General features: G+C 49.7%; 1 protein-coding gene across 1 annotated transcript in view; it reads left to right on the top strand.

Moving 5' to 3' along the window:
* Positions 1–460: 460 nt before the first annotated feature.
* GPAT3 (glycerol-3-phosphate acyltransferase 3) overlaps positions 461–17293 on the top strand; it is a 30344-nt gene continuing 13511 nt past the window's right edge. The window contains exon 1 of the mRNA XM_048304479.1: positions 461–659. Coding sequence (XP_048160436.1) covers positions 519–659 — 141 coding nt within the window. The 5' untranslated portion in view covers positions 461–518. The remainder of the gene's footprint in view (positions 660–17293) is intronic.

Genomic DNA, 17293 nt, shown 5'->3' with positions numbered 1-17293 from the left:
TGGACCCTCGTGAACCCCTCTTCCCAGCTCAAGGCATGAGACAACACAGGCGGACAGTGCCGACCTTGCCCCTTTTCCTTTCTTTAGCTGTCCTTGTCCTCTTTGATATTCACAGACCCAGGAGCTTTCCCCAGGTTTCCTTTTCTCTTCTGCTCCCCGAGCCGCTCTTTTCGGGCTCCTTACGGCTTTCCAGCCCACGCTCCCGCCTCGAGGCACCCAGCTCGCCGTGGCAGCGCCGCTGCGCTCCCGCCCGCACCCGCTGGAGCCGTTTCTCCCTGCACCAGGAGCTTTCCGTGCCGTCCGCTAAACCCGCTTTTAGCTGCCTCCCGTCTCCCGAGGCTCATCAGCTTCCAAACTTGCACCGAGCCAGCCCTCCTGGAGCAGCCGCCGGCCCCGAGGCGGGGCGGAGCGGGGCGGGCCGGGGGCGGGCCGGGGCGGCCGCGGGCCTTTAGGGCCGGCGGGAGGCGGTGCCGCCCGGTCCCCGCTGCCGGCGCTGGCGTCGCGCGGCCCTGCCCGCCATGGAGGTCGTGTGGGCCGTGGGGCAGGTGGGCGCCGTGTGGATGGCGGTGGTGCTTGGGCTCATCGTGCTGCCCTCGGCGCTGGGCATCTCGCTGGGCATCTCCGAGGCCTATATGTGGGTGCTAGTGAAGACGCTGGAGGTAGGCGGGGGCTCCAGGGGAAGGAGGGGGTGTCCCCGGCGCCGTGTCCCCCGCGGGCTGGGCCTCGCTCGCTTCCCCAGGGCCGAGGTGAGCTGGCGGGCCGGGCACGGCTCCCTCCGGCCGGGGGGTGTGCGGGGGTGGGTATCCCCGAGAAGCGTCTGTCCGCTCCGGTGCCATCTGTCGCCTCCTGTAGAGGGGAGCGGCTGGGTCACGTCCTGCCTGGCATTGCCTGGCTGTAGCTTCGGGCTTAAAGCCCTTGGGCAAAACTGGAGATCTCTGTTAATTTCGTGGTTGTGTAGGCTCTGGAGTGCTCTCCCTGAACCCGCAGGAGAGCGGAATAAACCTTGTTACCTAAGGCTGTACCGTGGCCTGGGCGAGGCTGTCGCTGCTCGGTGGCAGCTGTGCCCCACCTGGGGGAAATGATGTTGGGTCATGCTCTAGGACGGTGTAAAGGTCTGAAGTCTGCGAAGGGAAGTGCCAGGAGTGCTGATGCTCAGAGGTGCGGACTCCCATCCAAGTTGAGCATGTCCAGCACCTCAGTTACCATCTGCCCCAAAATTCTCCGTGATAGCCAGTTTCTCGCAGAGGAACTGCTTTCTGCATGGGGCATATTTAATATGTGTGTGAAAACCTTCCCTCTGAAGCTCATGGTAGTGGTGAGGAAGAGTGTTTTTAAATTGCTGCTGGACAAGATGAGATTTAAATATTTACTATGCTTTTTCCAAGGAGGAGGGGCACCCAAACCAAGGAAACAGCTGTAAGGAGGAAAAGCGAAATGACTCACGGCACAGTCAGTGGCCATGCAATATACATCAGTGTGTGACTGTGGAAAGTAGATTTTGTCTGATTTCATCTTGTTCTTCGAGGTTTTCAGGCAAGCCTTGTTCATGTACTTCAGTGCCTGGCTAAAAAAATCTCGCCTATTAAATCAGCATCTATTAAATGCATCTCAAGTCAAAATGTTTTAAGGCTTTTGGGTGAGAATGAATCGGCTCGAAGTACTTTTTGGGACTGTGAATGATATCAGGATAACTGTTAAGGAGAGAAGATGCAGCTGTTAGTGGAAAAAAGATTTTGAATAGCAGAAGCTGAGGAGTTAAAGATCATCCTGGCCTGAGGGAGCAATCCAGATGGCCTAGTGAGATAGTCTTGTTTGGATGACTTGCCTTCACCTGTGAATAACCACAATTTGCATTCTTTATTCCTAGATCATTAGTTGTTATTTTTTAGTGTCACCAAATGTTGCAACAAGAGGTGACTCAAAATGTTTTGGGCAAAATTATGGAGAAGTGTCTGACGGCATATTGACGATTGTTAATTGCAAGAGCTCTCCTGTTGCCTAAGGGAGGAAATAATGACTTATCTTGAGAGTTGCCATTACTTTTGCATGAAATACTTTCTGGAATTGCATGCCACTCTATATATTAAAAATTGTATTAATACAGAATTATACTGGACATAGATATGATATAAAATATTGTAAATATAAGAAAAGGCAATGAAAAATTGCAAAGTGTTCTGAGAAGAAGAGTCAGCTAAGTTGGACTTGCTGTGGGAGAGTGAAGAAGCTCAATCCACCCAGGTATTCTGCTTATCTCAATTTGGCCTTGCTTTGCCTGTGAATTCTTTGTCCTCAGAATACTTGCTTGGGAATAATCCCTGAAAGGAAGTGGTTTGTTGTGGGATGTCTCCTCTTCCTTGGCTCACGGGTCTGTCTTGGTTAGAAGCCTGACAGAGGCTGATTGTCTGCCAGCCAGGTCCAAGCAGCGCCTGCAAGAGCACCTAGAGATATGTGATGTTGCCAAAATCATGTTAACAGTGAAATGTGCTGCTAGCTGGGTGAGATTTCCTGGGATGTTGAATTGAGTGTGCATGTTTTCTCCCGAGACAAGTTTTCTGGCTCTGTAAAGTCACAGGATGCTGCAATCTCTGATGGCTGAGACCTTTTTCAGCAGAGTGTTAATTTAATAGCTTCCTTAAGCTTCCTCTTCCACCCAGCCCTGGATCTCCCCAGGCCTTTTCCCCTGTTTCCCAGGAGGGGGGTGAGCTCTTGGACCTGCAGAGTGTTCAGTCAGGATGCTGCTGCTTTTGTTGCCTCTTTAATGGGCCAGATTACAGGAACTGTCTGCAAAGTGGTGGCTGTGCATCCTAGCTGATACTGAGCTGCTCCCTGGCTTTGCCTGTTTGTATCCCAAACATCGGTGAAGTGGAAGGACGGTGGTTTGTTTCCTACATGGCCTGTGTTGTCAGGTAACAACGTGTGCTTTATTAATCTGTTTTGAGCATCCAAGTCTGTCCATAGTTCAGGGACAGTTCTACAGTTTGCTGTGATACCTCTTCAGGTCACGTCAGACAAAACAAGACATCCAAGCATGGGTCTGTGGTGCTTAGTTGTGTAGGCTGTGGGATGGAGCAAGTTGAAGATGACAGGGGGCTTATACTTGAATTTTTTCCTGCCAATTAAAAAAAGAACCTTTTTCTGCTTGTTTCAGGAGGGCAGAAGGTTGTTCCCAGTGCTGCAAGCATGATCTGAGACAAGGGAGGGGAAAGCTCCTTTTAGGAACAAAGTGGTTTTGTGCTTTGACCATCTGATGTTTCTGACAAGGGACATGAGTCAGTGCACAATAGCTTTTTCTCTCTGCTAAGCTGCCTCAGCAAGCACATGCTGCTAAGCAAAATGCAGCATGTACAGATGAGGATGTGCTTCTGTTGGGTTGCATTTGACCCTTAAGTATTGCACTAGGGATTACCAGCTTTATATGGAGTATATGGATACATTTTTTCCTATGTGATTGTATTTTTTTCAGTGCGATAAGGGGAAAAAGTGTAGAAAGTTGTGCTAAAGAAGTACAGCAGGCAGACCACTGGCTACTAGAAAGCCTGCTTCCCTCATCATGTGGGTATTCCTGAAAGTACATATCTTGCTTCTGAATTACCTTACCAAACTCAGCAAACTTTTAGGAAATTGCTCATTTCTGCCTGTGGCTTTCCTCTCACTGTTAATAGAAGGATTTTTATTGGTATGTTTTTTAAAACGTGGGAGTACTGCTGCAAAAACATCTCCAGCAGCTGTTTGCCCCTATGAGGAGCTAGTCTGGACTAGTCACCAGCCATCCTGATGCTTGTGACATCACTTGCCACAGAAATATTCCTGACAGCTGAAATGCTGGGGACTGTCTCTTGCAGTCATCGCAGCATGCTGCATTTCTCCCTGTTTGTTTTTCAACATGAACAGATAGCTTCCAATTTTAAATTTAGTGCATCTTTACCTCTTGGTCTCGTTTTTGCTCTGTCTTAATCCATTGCCTCTTATGAACTCTTAATTGATTTGTGACTGTCGTGGCCCCTGCAAACATGCCATTGGAGCTGTCTTGCCAAGCACTGGAGAATCCAGCCTTTCAGAAAGTCCTTTGTCTTTCATTGAGGCCCACAGAGCAGCCACTGTCACAGAGGATCAGTTCCTCTATTTCCATCAGATTGTAGAAGATCTGGAGGACTGGTTTGGACTGGTGTCTATATATTTGGCAGTAGCAATGAACCCCCTGAGTGATGGTCTCTGCTTGATGGATTACAGCTCACCATGTTAAATACTTTCGGGTTTTTTTTCCAGTCTGCTGGGGTTTTTTTTTGGGGTGTGCCTTGCTGCCTGAGACAGTAGAGTTGTCAGCAACACTTTGTACAGACTACCCTGCTCGCCCTTTCTAATGGGAAACATTTCTTGTGTTTTTTTAAACTGTGCAGTGTATAATACTTGTGAAATATTAAGAAATAAGAAAGCCTGAGGGAAGTGAGGTCTTTAGGTCACATTTGTGTCAGGAAACAAGCAACCTGGCTATTAACTAACATCACATTATTGTCTATTTCTGGACTAGTGGTTTGAGGATGACTGCAAGCACTTTGAATGCACTTCCCTCCCCAATCTCTTGAGGCTCTTTGTGGGGGCTTGCAGTGAGCAGAGAGGGTGCTTCTTGTGTGGTTGGTTTTGCTGGCTGTAATGCACAGCAGATGCTGCACTTGTAGGTGTTTTTCACATCCTGTAAGTGATCCATTGGGGTTTAACAGCAACCCCTGGTAACAGAAGCAATTTCTGATACCTTATTGTGCTGCCTGCTGGGAATGTACTTTTGCTAGACAAGATTGTAATATTATTCTGTAGCTGGAGGTTAAGCCCAAGTTCCTTGTGTTGCAAGATGACCTTGGCAATATGAATGGACCTAGATGTGAGGAAGAGAGGACCTCTCAGTGCCTCTGGTCAAACTGGAGATCGTGGCTGTGCAGGGCAGTTGGGATGGACTGTTACTCTTGTCCTAGGTATGCCAGGCTGCAGCTTCTTCCCATGAGTCACCATCAGGGTTGTGTGTGGTGCCAGGAATGAGGGTGGGGAAGGGAAAAGGAGAATACGGAAGCTGATAAATAGATGAATCATTGTGGGCTTTGACTGCTGCTTGTGTAACTCAGTGGCCTCGGCAGCAAGCTTTGCTGACTAATGTCATTGCACAGAGTCAATGAAGGCCTCTGTCTATGTAATTGGTATCCTTCAAAGACTGCTGGGCAGAGGAGAATCCGACAGCTCTGAAAGCTGCCAGCTCAGATGGTAATGAGAAACATGTCTTGGAGACATGCCTAACGTGAACGATGCACCCTCGTTTACAGGGCTCAGACTGACTTTTGGAGTAGTATTTTAGTAATTTTTGTGCAGAATCTTGAAGTAAATCCCTGGCCTGTATTAACATAGACCCCAGTCCTTTGAAGGCCTTTATGTATGTTTACCACAGATTTAAAAATCAAGAGTCCTTGCACATCAGTAAGTTCGGCAGAGCTGGGGGTTGCCCTCTGCTGTGGTTGCATCAGTAATTAATGCACCATATTCCAGATCAACAGTTCTTGTTTGAAACCGCTCTCAATTTTACAACAAGCAAATGAGCACTGTTCATAAGCAAATGCTGTTAAAAAAATATCCACAGCTGTATTCAGAGCTTGCCTTGAAGTAAGAGTTTGTGAAGCTGCTGTAAAAGAAGCTGCTTGGCATTCCTTTTGCTGATACCATTGGTGTTATCCTGTCAAGCTGGACTCTTTGTTGCTCTTTGGATACCTGTCCACCAGGAAGGACTTGCTATGCAATTCCTGTGTGCAGAAGAATTTGGGAAGGTCCTTGGAGGCAGTGCCAAGGGTGTCCCATCAGAATGAGAAGTGTATGGGAGGTGAGAGAGGGCCTTTTGCCCTCACTCGGAAATGATTGTTCCTCGTGGTAGTGGTGGTGTTCTTGCCTCACACAAAACAACCCAATAACTGGCGTGCAGATTTTGCTGTGTTAAACAAGGTGGCGTTGTGTGGGAGGTGCTCTGCAATCTTTCTGTTGTTACTGAGGTTTGGAGAGATTCCAAGGAGGAGTGCTCACCTAAACTAGCACATAAACTTTTGGCTCTGATCCGGCGGTGCCTTGAAAAGAGGAACACCAGTGGTCTGTCTCCATATGACTGCAGATTTCAGTCATCTCTCCCTTCTGAAAAATCGTCAAACATTGTGAAGTCAGAGGTGATGTAAATGTGGTAAATGAGGTGAAAGGCTAAGCCTCATTTCTTAGGGGAACAGGGCAACACTCTGAAGTGTTCCTAATGACTTGATTTCTGATCCCAGAAAAGAATGTCTAGATGTGATTTCATGAAACGACATGTTAGGCTTGGCTTTGGAGATAGTTAGACCTCAGAGGCAAAAATTACACTTTATTTACAAGAGATATCAAAAGCCCTCCCTAATTCCAGATAAGATAGTTGCCAAATAGGCAGCAATCTCTCTCAAGTACTGCACAGGTCCTCTCTGTGTGGCAGCTGCTTAGTGATGTTGTAAGTGAAATTGTTCTTTTGGCCATTTTGGATTTTTTTTTAAGGTGCTGATAAATTAGAGGCCTTTTCTAGGAGGAGAAAGAGGGAGAATTTTTCCGGGGAAAGTTGATGTTTTCCTTGCCTAGTGAAGTGTGGTATCTTCAGATCCTGTGTTGTGTGATTAAAGCATCCAAGCTGCTTTCTTGTCAGCAGTTAGGATACTAAAGTTTCAAAATCAGACTTGTGGTGATGTTTATAGTTCTGGGATCGTGCTGTTTTCTGGCCTTACATTTTCAGTCCAGTGGGTAGTCCCACTGCAGAACTATTTTTAATCTGTTTGGGAGCCTGATGTTTTATACTTATTCTCCAAAGCTGCTTCAAGAATCCCTCCTGAAAACATAGGTCTGCACCAAGGTTCTTGGGACTGCCAGCTCAGCACCAGCTGGGACAAGCTACTTAGATTTGTGCCGGTGTTACTGACAGATCCAAAAGACTTGCCAGTCTGCTTTTTGCTCATTTCCTGAGTAGAATGGAGGTTATGGCTTATAATTGTTTCATGCTTTGATCTCTAATACACAAACACATTATGTTCCCCCCTGTGGGATGGATCAGCTCACATTGTGATAGTTCTTTGTAGCCTAAAGTTGTCCTTCAGCTGAAACAGCGATGGATGGCACATATCCCTGGCTAGCAGGAAGGAAGGGAAATTACTCACATTACTGCAGGTGGTGTCTCTTTTGTTTCCCAGCCTGGATATGAACAGGCTTTTCACTTGGTCAAAATTGAGATTCTGGCTTTGATGGTAGTGCCTTTAATTCAGGTGCCTGAATATACGTGAAAGAATTAGATGTTAAGTAAAAATTTCTCACTTCTTGCTCCTTGGTTGCTGGAACATGCAGAGTTTTTGGAAATATGATGGACTGAGGTATGAAGAAAGCTCACATGGAGAATTTAAGAAATGTTTGCTGTGGCATCTGGTAGATGTGGGTCCTTAGGAATGCCCAAATGTTCCTGACCAAGAGGGAGAGCTGGTTTCATCATTGCCTATTTTATTAAGTGTGTTTAAATCCCCTGAGAGACCTGGCATGGAATGTAAAACTGCCTCAGCCATTGACTTGTGACAAGTCAGCTGTCCCTTGGAACGCTCTGTGCAACCTTTGTACATGATGCTATGCTGATGTCAGGCTCATGGCAGTGCTCCCATCCCCTGGGAAGGCACGGGTAGAGGGCAAAGGGAACTGTCCTCTCCAGCCTTTCTCTTTGCCACTGTTCCCCCATCCCCCAGGCAGGCTGCTGCACCTTTCTGGAGTTAGATGGACCTGAGGAGCTGTCTCGGTTTTGAAAGACAGGTGTCTGCTAAGGAAGGCAGAGGCCCCCCTTGAAGTGGCAGATATAACCCCTTTTCCCTCCAAGTTATTATATTTTGAAATCAAGAGCCTTTAGGCGAAGATGTGGGAAATAGGAATAACAGTTCTTTACTATATATATATATGTATATAACCAGTCAAACAAAACAACAACAACTATGGCAGTAACAGCAATCACAAACCCAGTCCCAGCCTTCTCGGCTGTCAGGCCCTTTCCCCTCGGGTGCAGTTCCGCTCGCAGCCGGCAGGGGCGCTGGCGGCTCCCGGTGAGCAGGGCAGGTGCGATGGTTCCCCCGCGGCTGCAGGGGGCGCTCCGGAGCGAGCTCGGGAAACCCGCGGCTCTGGTGCCCTGGGATCCCGGGAAGGATGGAACAAAGGCTTCACAAACCCCTGGGCAGCCGATCCCGGGCTCTCAGGAACAGCAGGCTGAAACGGCAGGCTGGAACGGCAGGGACGGACGCAAATCCCGGGTGGCAGGCGAGATGTATCCAGATGGGAGAACCCCACGGAGGCCCAGGCAGGCAGGGCGAGCAGGGCTACAGCGTAGCAAAAGCTCGAAGCAGCAGCGGAGCAGGGCAGCCACAGCTCGGCCTCCAGCAGGGCAGGGAAAGCGGCTTTTGGGGTCCCGGCGTTGTTTCCAGCAGGAAGAAAGAACGGCCAAAAAGAAAGAAGCAGCAGCTCCTTTCTCTGCAGCTTCTCTCTCCGGACGCTCAGAGCAAACTGACCCCACACCCAGGTGTAGACAAAGGAGTAGCCAGGCCCGCCCCACTCCCCTTTTTGTCTTTCTTAAGTACAGCTATTTGTCCCCTAGCAACATGCATATGGGAGAAAATTCCTTTAACAGGAAAAAAAAAACTGAGACTAAACTAAAACCCCAACATTATCCACCCCGAATTTTTTCCCATACTAACATGTTACATGAAACTTAACTTTTTTAACCATATAAATCTATGCATTACTCAAATTATATACAAATATACATGCTGATACTGATACAAGTACAGAGCCATGGGTAGTTCACCCTAAAACAAGGTCCCCTTGAGGTAAGCATCGGGTCTCTCCATCCTTTTGCATCACCCACCAGGTGCAACCTGGTCCCTGAGCAAAAACAACCCCACGGATGGGTTTGTCTTTGCTCAAGGCAGACTTTACCCAAACAGTTTTTCCAAGCATACCTCTCATGTGCACCACTGGAACCTTATCCCCGTCTGTTGTTTGTAGGGGTTCGGATTGGGCAGGGCCTGCTCGGCTGGTGGAACCTCGAGTGTTAACTAACCAGGTGGCTCTTGCTAAATGCATCTCCCAGTTTTTGAAAGTCCCCCCACCCAGTGCCTTCAAGGTGGTTTTAAGCAGTCCATTACACCGCTCAACCTTCCCAGCTGCTGGTGCATGGTAAGGGATGTGGTACACCCACTCTATGCCATGTTCTCTAGCCCAGGTGTTTATAAGGCTGTTCTTGAAATGAGTCCCATTGTCAGACTCGATTCTCTCAGGAGTGCCATGCCTCCAAAGGACTTGCTTTTCCAGGCCCAGGATGGTGTTCCGGGCAGTAGCATGAGGCACAGGGTAGGTCTCCAGCCACCCAGTGGTGGCTTCTACCATTGTGAGCACATAGCGCTTGCCTTGGCGGGTTTGAGGCAGTGTGATGTAATCAATCTGCCAGGCCTCCCCATACTTGTATTTGGACCATCGCCCACCATACCACAGAGGCTTCACCCGCTTGGCCTGCTTGATCGCAGCGCATGTCTCACAGTCATGGATCACCTGGGAGATACTGTCCATGGTTAGATCCACCCCTCCGTCTCGTGCCCACTTATAGGTGGCATCTCTGCCCTGATGGCCTGAGGCATCATGGGCCCATCGAGCTAGGAACAGTTCTCCTTTATGTTGCCAATCCAAGTCTATCTGGGACACCTCTATTTTCGCAGCCTGATCTACCTGTTTGTTGTTACGATGTTCTTCATTAGCCCGGCTCTTGGGGATGTGAGCATCTACATGACGGACCTTCACGGATAGCTTCTCTACCCGAGTGGCAATGTCTTTCCACTCTTCAGCAGCCCAGATTGGTTTTCCTCTGCGCTGCCAGTTTGCCTTATTCCACCTTTCCAGCCAACCCCACAGAGCATTGGCTACCATCCATGAATCAGTGTAGAGGTAGAGCTTTGGCCACTTCTCTCTTTCAGCTATGTCCAGAGCTAATTGGACAGCTTTGAGCTCAGCAAATTGGCTCGATCCACCTTCTCCTTCAGTGGCCTGTGCAACTTGTCGTGTGGGGCTCCATACAGCGGCTTTCCATTTCCGGCTAGCGCCTACAATTCGGCAGGAACCATCAGTGAAGAGGGCGTATTGTCTTTCACTCTCTGGTAGCTCGTTATATGGTGGGGCTTCTTCGGCACGTGTCACCTGCTCCTCTTCTTCTTCAGAAGATAACCCAAAAGTCTCACCTTCCGGCCAGTTTGTAATTATTTCCAAGATCCCAGGGCGACTTGGGTTTCCAATTCGGGCGCGCTGCGTGATGAGGGCAATCCATTTGCTCCAAGTAGCGTCGGTGGCGTGATGCGTGGAGGGAACCTTTCCTCTGAACATCCACCCCAGCACCGGTAGTCGGGGTGCCAGGAGGAGTTGTGCCTCTGTGCCGATTACTTCTGAGGCAGCCTGAACTCCTTCATAAGCTGCCAGGATTTCCTTCTCTGTGGGAGTGTAGTTGGCTTCAGATCCTCTGTAGCTTCGGCTCCAGAATCCCAGTGGTCAGCCCCGAGTCTCACCAGGCACCTTCTGCCAGAGGCTCCAGGACAGACCATTGTTCCCGGCTGCAGAGTAGAGCACGTTCTTCACCTCTGGTCCTGTCCTGACTGGGCCAAGGGCTACGGCGTGAGCAATTTCCTGTTTGATCTGAGTGAAGGCTTGCTGCTGTTCAGGGCCCCAGTGGAAATCATTCTTCTTGCGGGTAACCAGGTAGAGAGGACTCACGATCTGGCTGTACTCGGGAATGTGCATCCTCCAGAAACCTATAGCGCCTAGGAAAGCTTGTGTTTCCTTCTTGTTGGTCGGTGGAGACATTGCTGTGATCTTATTGATGACCTCAGTGGGAATCTGACGTCGTCCATCTTGCCACTTTACTCCCAGGAACTGGATCTCTCGGGCAGGTCCCTTGACCTTGCTCTTCTTGATGGCAAAACCAGCTTGCAGGAGAATTTGAATTATTCTCTCTCCTTTCTCAAACACTTCTGTTGCGGTGTTCCCCCACACAATGATGTCATCAATGTACTGCAGATGTTCTGGAGCCTCACTCTTTTCTAGTGCAGTCTGGATCAGTCCATGACAGATGGTGGGACTGTGCTTCCACCCCTGGGGCAGTCGGTTCCAGGTGTACTGCACGCCCCTCCAGGTGAAGGCAAACTGAGGCCTGCACTCTGCTGCCAGAGGAATGGAGAAGAATGCATTGGCAATGTCAATAGTGGCGTACCACTTTGCTGCTTTGGACTCCAGCTCGTACTGGAGCTCCAACATGTCTGGCACGGCAGCGCTCAGCGGTGGAGTCACTTCATTCAGGGCACGATAGTCCACAGTCAATCTCCATTCCCCGTCAGACTTGCGCACAGGCCAGATGGGGCTGTTGAAGGGTGAGTGGGTCTTGCTGACCACCCCTTGACTCTCCAGCTCGCGGATCATCTTGTGGATGGGGATCACAGCATCTCGATTTGTCCGGTACTGCCGGCGGTGCACTGTCGAGGTGGCAATTGGCACTCGTTGCTCTTCCACTTTCAGGAGCCCAACTGCAGAAGGATTCTCAGATAGTCCAGGCAGGGTGTTCAATTGCCTAATGCCCTCTGCCTCCACAGCAGCAATCCCAAATGCCCACCTGAGTCCTTTTGGGTCTTTGTAGTAGCCATTCCGGAGGAAGTCTATGCCCAGAATACACGGGGCCTCTGGGCCGGTCACAATCGGATGCTTTTGCCACTCCTTCCCAGTCAGGCTCACCTCAGCTTCCAAAAGGGTCAACTGCTGTGATCCCCCGGTCACCCCAGCGATGGATACAGGTTCTGCCCCCATATGTCCCGATGGCATTAAAGTACACTGTGCCCCAGTATCAACCAATGCATCATATTTTTGTGGCTCTGATGTGCCAGGCCATCGGATCCACACCGTCCAGAAAACTCGGTTCTCCCGTGCCTCTTCCTGGCTAGAGGCAGGGCCCCTCTAGCCCTGGTTATCATTCTTTCCCTGGGCGTACATGCTCGAGGTACCTTCAAGGGGATCCGACATATCATCCTCCCTTCTGTAATGCCTGGCAGCTCGGTCACGGGAGGCTGAGGCTACCTTCACCTTAGCGGAACCCCCTCGGTTAGTGCCTCCCTCCTTGAGTTCACGCACCCACGCTGCCAGGACAGAGGTGGGTTTCCCATCCCACCTTCTCATGTCTTCCCCATGCTCACACAGGAAAAACCACAGCTCAGCTCGTGGGGTGTACCCTCTCTCTCTAGCAAGGGGACGACGGGCTCTGACTTGGGGGCCTGTGACTCGCACTGGTGCCACACTGACCCTCCTCATCTCCTCCCTCATCTCCTCCCTCATCTCCTCCCTCATCTCCTTCATCTCCTCTTTGAGGTCCTGGACCACAGCAGAGACATGAGCTTTCAGCGGGCCATTGATCATGCTGTCATAATGCCTGAGCCTGTTGGCAACAGAGCCCACTGTTTCTCGGGTATTGTCAGCATCAATCGTTGCAATGAAGGTGGTGTATTGCGATGGCCCTAGCCTTGCCAGGTTCCACATCATCTGTCCTGTGCACCTGACCTTATCGGGGTCATTATCATGCTGTCCATCCTTCCCAAAGAGTACCTCTAATATTGCCACCTCTCTTAGCTGTTGGATCCCTTGCTCGAGTGTCTTCCACTGCATTCTATGATGATACTCCTGCATTCTTTCTTTGTGAATGAACCTTTCTCTCACACTCATTAAGAGCCGCTCCCAAAGAGAGAGAGGCCCTGGCTCCCTCACAAATATCTGGTCCACACCTGGGTCCTGGGTCAACGATCCCAGATACCTTGCCTCACCACTATCCAGTTGCACACTTGTGCCCATAAGGTCCCAAACCCGAAGCAGCCAGGTGGTATAAGGCTCACGCCCCCTTCGCACAATGTCGTTTCGCATAGCACGGAGACTGTCGTGCGACAGGGACTCAGTGATGACTTCTGGCTCTGGCTCTCCTGCTGGTTGTGAGGGCCCTGGTTGCCCATCATCATTAACTGGTCGTACTGATTTGGTCTTATACTTCCTCCTTTGCACAGAGGCGACTGCTGCTGGCTGTGGTTGTCCTTGTGGTTCAGCTGAAGCCTGGACGGTTGTAACATCCGTGGGTTCCACTGCTGCACCATCGGACTCACCCTCTTTGGGGCAGGGAGAGGGTTTTTCACTAGCTGAGGAGGTGTATTCCCTTAGCAATTGGCTTATCTCCTGGCGCACCTGGCCCATCTCCTGGCACATCTCCTTGCGCACCTGGCCCATCTCCTGGCATATCCCCTGGCGCACCTGACCCATCTCTTGGCACATCTCCTGCATCTCTTTTGCCAGTACCCCCACCCAGTTTGGGTAGTCCATTTCTGAGGTGGACTGTTGGGCAGTATCAGTCTGTGGGGCGGGATCTCTAGTGTCTGGGGCTGTGGCAGGCTCTGGCTCTGGGGTAGGATCTCTAGTGTCTGGGGCCGTGTCAGGTTCTGGGGTAGGATCTCTAGTGTCTGGGGCCGTGTCAGGCTCTGGGGCAGGATCAGGCTCTGGGGTAGGAACTCTACTCTCTGGGGCCATGTCAGGTTCTGGGGCAGGATCTCTAGTCTCTGGGGCTGGTGTCCGGGTAGATATCCAAGCCAATCTCAACTTATCCTTGAATGCTAAATAGAGTAGGCCTATCAGCAGCAGATGGTTAGTATTCAGAGGGAATTTAAACCCTTCGAAAATTGATGAGGTGGGCCCAAAGAACTGGTTGAGGGGTTGGGAGAAAACTTCCCCTGGTGTCATTTCCTCACAGAAGGTACCATTGTTAACATAACCCCAAAAACATGTGCTCAGTGTGTGATAGCTGTTTATCCATGTGCCCACATTCCGGAGGAAGTTAAAAACCCATGAATTCCTCACCTTCTTGACCCATAACGCAAGCTAGATAACAGCAATGGTAGCCTTAGTCAGAGGACCCATATTCAAGTAAGGAGCTGCAAAGGGGAAGAATATAGCCACGGCTACATGCCACCCAAACCAGGGTAAACTAGACCACATAGTGCTGCCTAACAAGGTTCCAATATCCAGCACACAAAATAAAGTTATCGAGGAACTGTTATTCCTTTTTCACCTCTATCTCTTAATGCCCTCAGGCCCCACATTGGGCGCCAAGATCTGTCTCGGTTTTGAAAGACAGGTGTCTGCTAAGGAAGGCAGAGGCCCCCCTTGAAGTGGCAGATATAACCCCTTTTCCCTCCAAGTTATTATATTTTGAAATCAAGAGCCTTTAGGCGAAGATGTGGGAAATAGGAATAACAGTTCTTTACTATATATATATATGTATATAACCAGTCAAACAAAACAACAACAACTCTGGCAGTAACAGCAAACACAAACCCAGTCCCAGCCTTCTCGGCTGTCAGGCCCTTTCCCCTCGGGTGCAGTTCCGCTCGCAGCCGGCAGGGGCGCTGGCGGCTCCCGGTGAGCAGGGCAGGTGCGATGGTTCCCCCGCGGCTGCAGGGGGCGCTCCGGAGCGAGCTCGGGAAACCCGCGGCTCTGGTGCCCTGGGATCCCGGGAAGGATGGAACAAAGGCTTCACAAACCCCTGGGCAGCCGATCCCGGGCTCTCAGGAACAGCAGGCTGAAACGGCAGGCTGGAACGGCAGGGACGGACGCAAATCCCGGGTGGCAGGCGAGATGTATCCAGATGGGAGAACCCCACGGAGGCCCAGGCAGGCAGGGCGAGCAGGGCTACAGCGTAGCGAAAGCTCGAAGCAGCAGCGGGGCAGGGCAGCCACAGCTCGGCCTCCAGCAGGGCAGGGAAAGCGGCTTTTGGGGTCCCGGCGTTGTTTCCAGCAGGAAGAAAGAACGGCCAAAAAGAAAGAAGCAGCAGCTCCTTTCTCTGCAGCTTCTCTCTCCGGACGCTCAGAGCAAACTGACCCCACACCCAGGTGTAGACAAAGGAGTAGCCAGGCCCGCCCCACTCCCCTTTTTGTCTTTCTTAAGTACAGCTATTTGTCCCCTAGCAACATGCATATGGGAGAAAATTCCTTTAACAGGAAAAAAACTAAGACTAAACTAAAACCCCAACAGGAGCAAAGGTCAGACCACGTAGGAAGAAGGAATGTGGTTTTCTGAATAGGGTTGATAAATGTGTCTGAGCATTAGAAACTGACTGGAGTTACATGGCCCTGCAGTTTCTCTGCTTTGGGAAGATTCCACTGTTTCCTTTGCGTAGCAAAATGTCAAAAGATACTGCAGTACAGGAGGGTGTTGCAAGCTCTTGGGCACTACAAAGGCATGTCTCAATAACCTGTGTCCTCATGGTTTGTGCTGAGGATCAGGCCTTGATACAGTCTAGTATGAACCAGTAACTGCAGGATTTCTGTAGCAAGAGCTTTCTGAAGGGAGTGTTGCATGCTCTTTCTGAGCACCAAACAATGTTATTCCACGGTTTGATTACCCCTTTGAGAGGATTTGAAAGATGAAAACTTATTTTTTCTGCTAGTGTGTATGGCGGAGACCATTAGCCAAATATGTTCTTGTTCTTCTGTGTGCTGAGTGACTTAGCTGTTTGTGGAGATTTTAATTCGTTGAATGTAGTGGTTCAAATCTGGTCAGAAATTACTGTGTAAATGTATTTGCTGGTCCCGGTGCACCCCCAAATCCATTTCATAGACAAAATGTAAAATGGCAGTGGTGTGAATGGGTTTTTCCTTGAGCAGTGTTTTGGTTTGGTATTTCCCAGAACTTCTATGGTCACAGTACTGCTAAGACTGATGTGTAGCCAGAAAGTTACTGAGAGTACTTGAGTACTACAGAAAGTACTGAGTTATTTCTACAGTTAATTTCTAGGAGAGCTATTGCCTTAGCAGCAGCAGAACTGAGAAAATGAGTGACTGTATTGGCAGGGTAGGTTGTGATTCAGCAAAATCTGATACAGTAAGCAGTACTGGCTCATACTGGGAAGTTACTTGGTGGAGATAATGCCATGAGTCAGGATGCTGACCTTTCAAAAGGGAACTGCATCTCCCTATGTCCCACAGCTCATTTGGAGGGGGAAGGTGGAAAATGCGTGGTTTAACATGCGGCTGGGTCCTTCCTGTGCAGACTGAGCATCATCTGTATGCTCTTAAAAAATATGCCTTTGATACTGATTAAGCTATTATGATTTGAACAGGATAATATCCTGATCTCTTGATATGAGCTCATTTCTACCAGGTCACCTGTCTGTCTTGAAAATGCCCATAATAACGATGTTCCTAGAAATAGAAAGGAGTTTTGTGGAGGAGGAATTGATGTGGATAATGGGTAACCACCGAATCAGCCTTCATGGACTGAGCTTTCCATCCCTTAACAAAGCTGCCATGTAGGCAGCTGTGATTCAGGCCAGAAGGGCTACTCTGACATCACAGGCTTTGGGGTGGAAAAAGTATTATAATTGTTAACTCAGTAAAAATGAAGCCTGAGATAGAGGGCTATATGAAAGCTCTCTGGAACTGAGTCAGATGGAGGTCAAGAAAGCCTTCTGCCCTGAGAACAGGTTAAACTGGCTCCAGCCTCATCAGGGCTTGAAATGAGAGGAAGTCTCCTGACTCTGATGTGGTTCTGCCAGAGGCTTTTGCGGGAACCAGGGCAGCTGGGAAGCTTTGACACTCATTGGAGAGCAAAGCTTACTTTATTCCCTATTTCAATCTCATTCTCTCAGACCGCCCACTGGCAAAGAGCAGGTTAGCCCCTGTGAGCTGGCAGCCCTTCCCAAGGGCAGGGGAGAAGGGGCTCTCTTTAGCTCACCCTAAAGCTGGTGATTTGGCCTGTTTTTCTGCTGCTCAGAGCTTCGAAGTGAGAGCTGAGAGAGTTGGGGCTGTTCAGCCTGAAGAAGAGAAGGCAACTGGAACACGTTGCCCAGAAAAGCTGTGGGTTCTCCATCCCTGGAGGTGTTCAAGACCAGGCTGGATGGGACTCTGAGCAACCTGATCTGGTTGAAGGTGTTCCTGTCCATGGCAGTGGGTTGGGACTAGGTGACCTCTAAGATCCCTTCCAACCCAAACCATTCTGTGATTCTGTGAAGATGCCAAGAAATGAGCAGTTGCACAGTCAAGGGAAATGCCAGGTTTGTTCAGCTTGGCAAATTCTTGGGTGCAATCCTTTTTGGATTGAGTTTGAATTTAGTTGAAACTTCCCATGACTGCAAATGCTGGTTTTGGTTTTAGTGAAATCAGCTATATGCAGG

This window comes from Corvus hawaiiensis, chromosome 5, assembly GCF_020740725.1.
Source record: "Corvus hawaiiensis isolate bCorHaw1 chromosome 5, bCorHaw1.pri.cur, whole genome shotgun sequence".
NCBI lineage: Eukaryota > Metazoa > Chordata > Aves > Passeriformes > Corvidae > Corvus > Corvus hawaiiensis.
The sequence above is the reverse complement of the archived record's forward strand: the minus strand, read 5'-3'. Positions and strand labels throughout refer to the sequence as shown.